The sequence below is a fragment of the Octodon degus genome, unplaced genomic scaffold (genome assembly GCF_000260255.1).
Source record: "Octodon degus isolate 3935 unplaced genomic scaffold, OctDeg1.0 scaffold00268, whole genome shotgun sequence".
NCBI classification, from domain to species: Eukaryota; Metazoa; Chordata; class Mammalia; order Rodentia; family Octodontidae; genus Octodon; species Octodon degus.
This window is the reverse complement of record NW_004524844.1, coordinates 1,660,556-1,661,924: the sequence shown is the minus strand read 5'-3', so window position 1 is coordinate 1,661,924 and position 1,369 is coordinate 1,660,556. Positions and strand designations below refer to the sequence as shown.

The 1,369-nt window shown below is 50.0% G+C and overlaps 1 protein-coding gene across 1 annotated transcript in view; it reads left to right on the top strand.

The window, feature by feature from the left end:
• Ruvbl2 (RuvB like AAA ATPase 2) overlaps window positions 1-1,369 on the top strand; it is a 17,753-nt gene that overhangs the window by 6,493 nt on the left and 9,891 nt on the right. Inside the window, exons 4-5 of the mRNA XM_004646465.2 lie at window positions 1-94; window positions 1,324-1,369. The exon at window positions 1-94 is cut by the window's left edge and continues 28 nt beyond it. Of these exons, the coding sequence (XP_004646522.1) occupies window positions 1-94; window positions 1,324-1,369 (140 nt within the window). The remainder of the gene's footprint in view (window positions 95-1,323) is intronic.

Genomic DNA, 1,369 nt, shown 5'->3' with positions numbered 1-1,369 from the left:
GTGGTGCTGGAGATGATCCGAGAGGGGAAGATTGCTGGGCGGGCCGTCCTCATTGCTGGCCAGCCGGGCACCGGGAAGACCGCTATCGCCATGGGTAAGAGGCCTCGTGGGGCCAGTCGGGGGCCAGTAGTCCCTCCCATGTACGTCAGGGTCAAGTTCAGCTCGGTTTAACATACAGCCAAAGAAGGCAGTGGCACTCACACTCAGCCTTCAGTCTGTCACCTGGAAAAATCTAGACGTTTGCCACTTAGGGCTTAGTGAGCCGTTTCATGAGGCCTTCTCATGAATGTTCCTGCCTCAACATTCTCCACTTAGATTTACTTACATGTCAAGATTGCCTCATGTTCCAAGTTGGCTGCCTAAGCTGCAGCCTTCCTACTTACTTTCCAGGCAACAGGAAGAAAGCAGAATTACAGTGTCGTTATGCCTCATAAAGTTATATTCCTTGAAATAGCTTTCTTGGGGCCGGGGAGATGGCTCAGTGGAATAAGTGCTTCCCTGGCAAGCGCAAGGGCTTGAGTTCAATCCCTGGTTCCGCAAAAAAAAACAAAACAAAACAAAACAAAAAACACCTTTTTTGTATTTTTTTTTTCTTTTGTTTTTTTCATGGTACCAGGGATTGAACTCAGGCCCCTCCACTTGCCAGACAAACACTTAGTCCACTGAGCTATCTTGTCTGGCCAGAAATAGCTTTCTTGGAAATACTATAGTTTTTTGCTTTTATCTTATTGACCAGAAGATGATCACATATTCTTATACTGGTGCAAAGGGGACTGTTTAAATTTGGATTATTGCTACTGTGATAAAAGAAGGGTTCTAATACAGAGGACGAGGAGAAGGATGTGCAGTCTCTTGCAACCCACTAGTGATTTATAATTTTGGACCACAGCTGTCTTTCATCTTCAGTGTTGAACTTGTATCCAACCTTCAAAACCCTACTCACATTTCTCTGCCTCTGGAGCTTTCTCTGCCCTACTCACTCCCCCCGCTCAGGCTGCAGGGCAGGCAGCCAGGAGTGAAGGGACGGCTAGGTTTTCAGTGAAGAAGCAGCACTCGGGTATCCTGCTGCCTGGGGAACATATGACTGAGTTAGTCCCAAGCCTCAATTTTAAGGTCAGAGATGTGGCCATGGACACAGTGTCTTGTCACATGACCTGAGCTCTGATGGAAGCAGCTAGGACAGGGTGGCTCCTACCCTTCTGGAGGGGAGGGAGTGGTAGCAGTGGCTGTTAGGACCAAAGGATCCCTGAGCTGCCCGCCTTGGAGGAGGCATTGGGCCCTGGTGCCAGAAGGTCTTGACAGCCCAGCCTGCCTCGTCCCCAGGCATGGCGCAGGCCCTGGGCCCGGACACCCCATTCACGGCCATCGC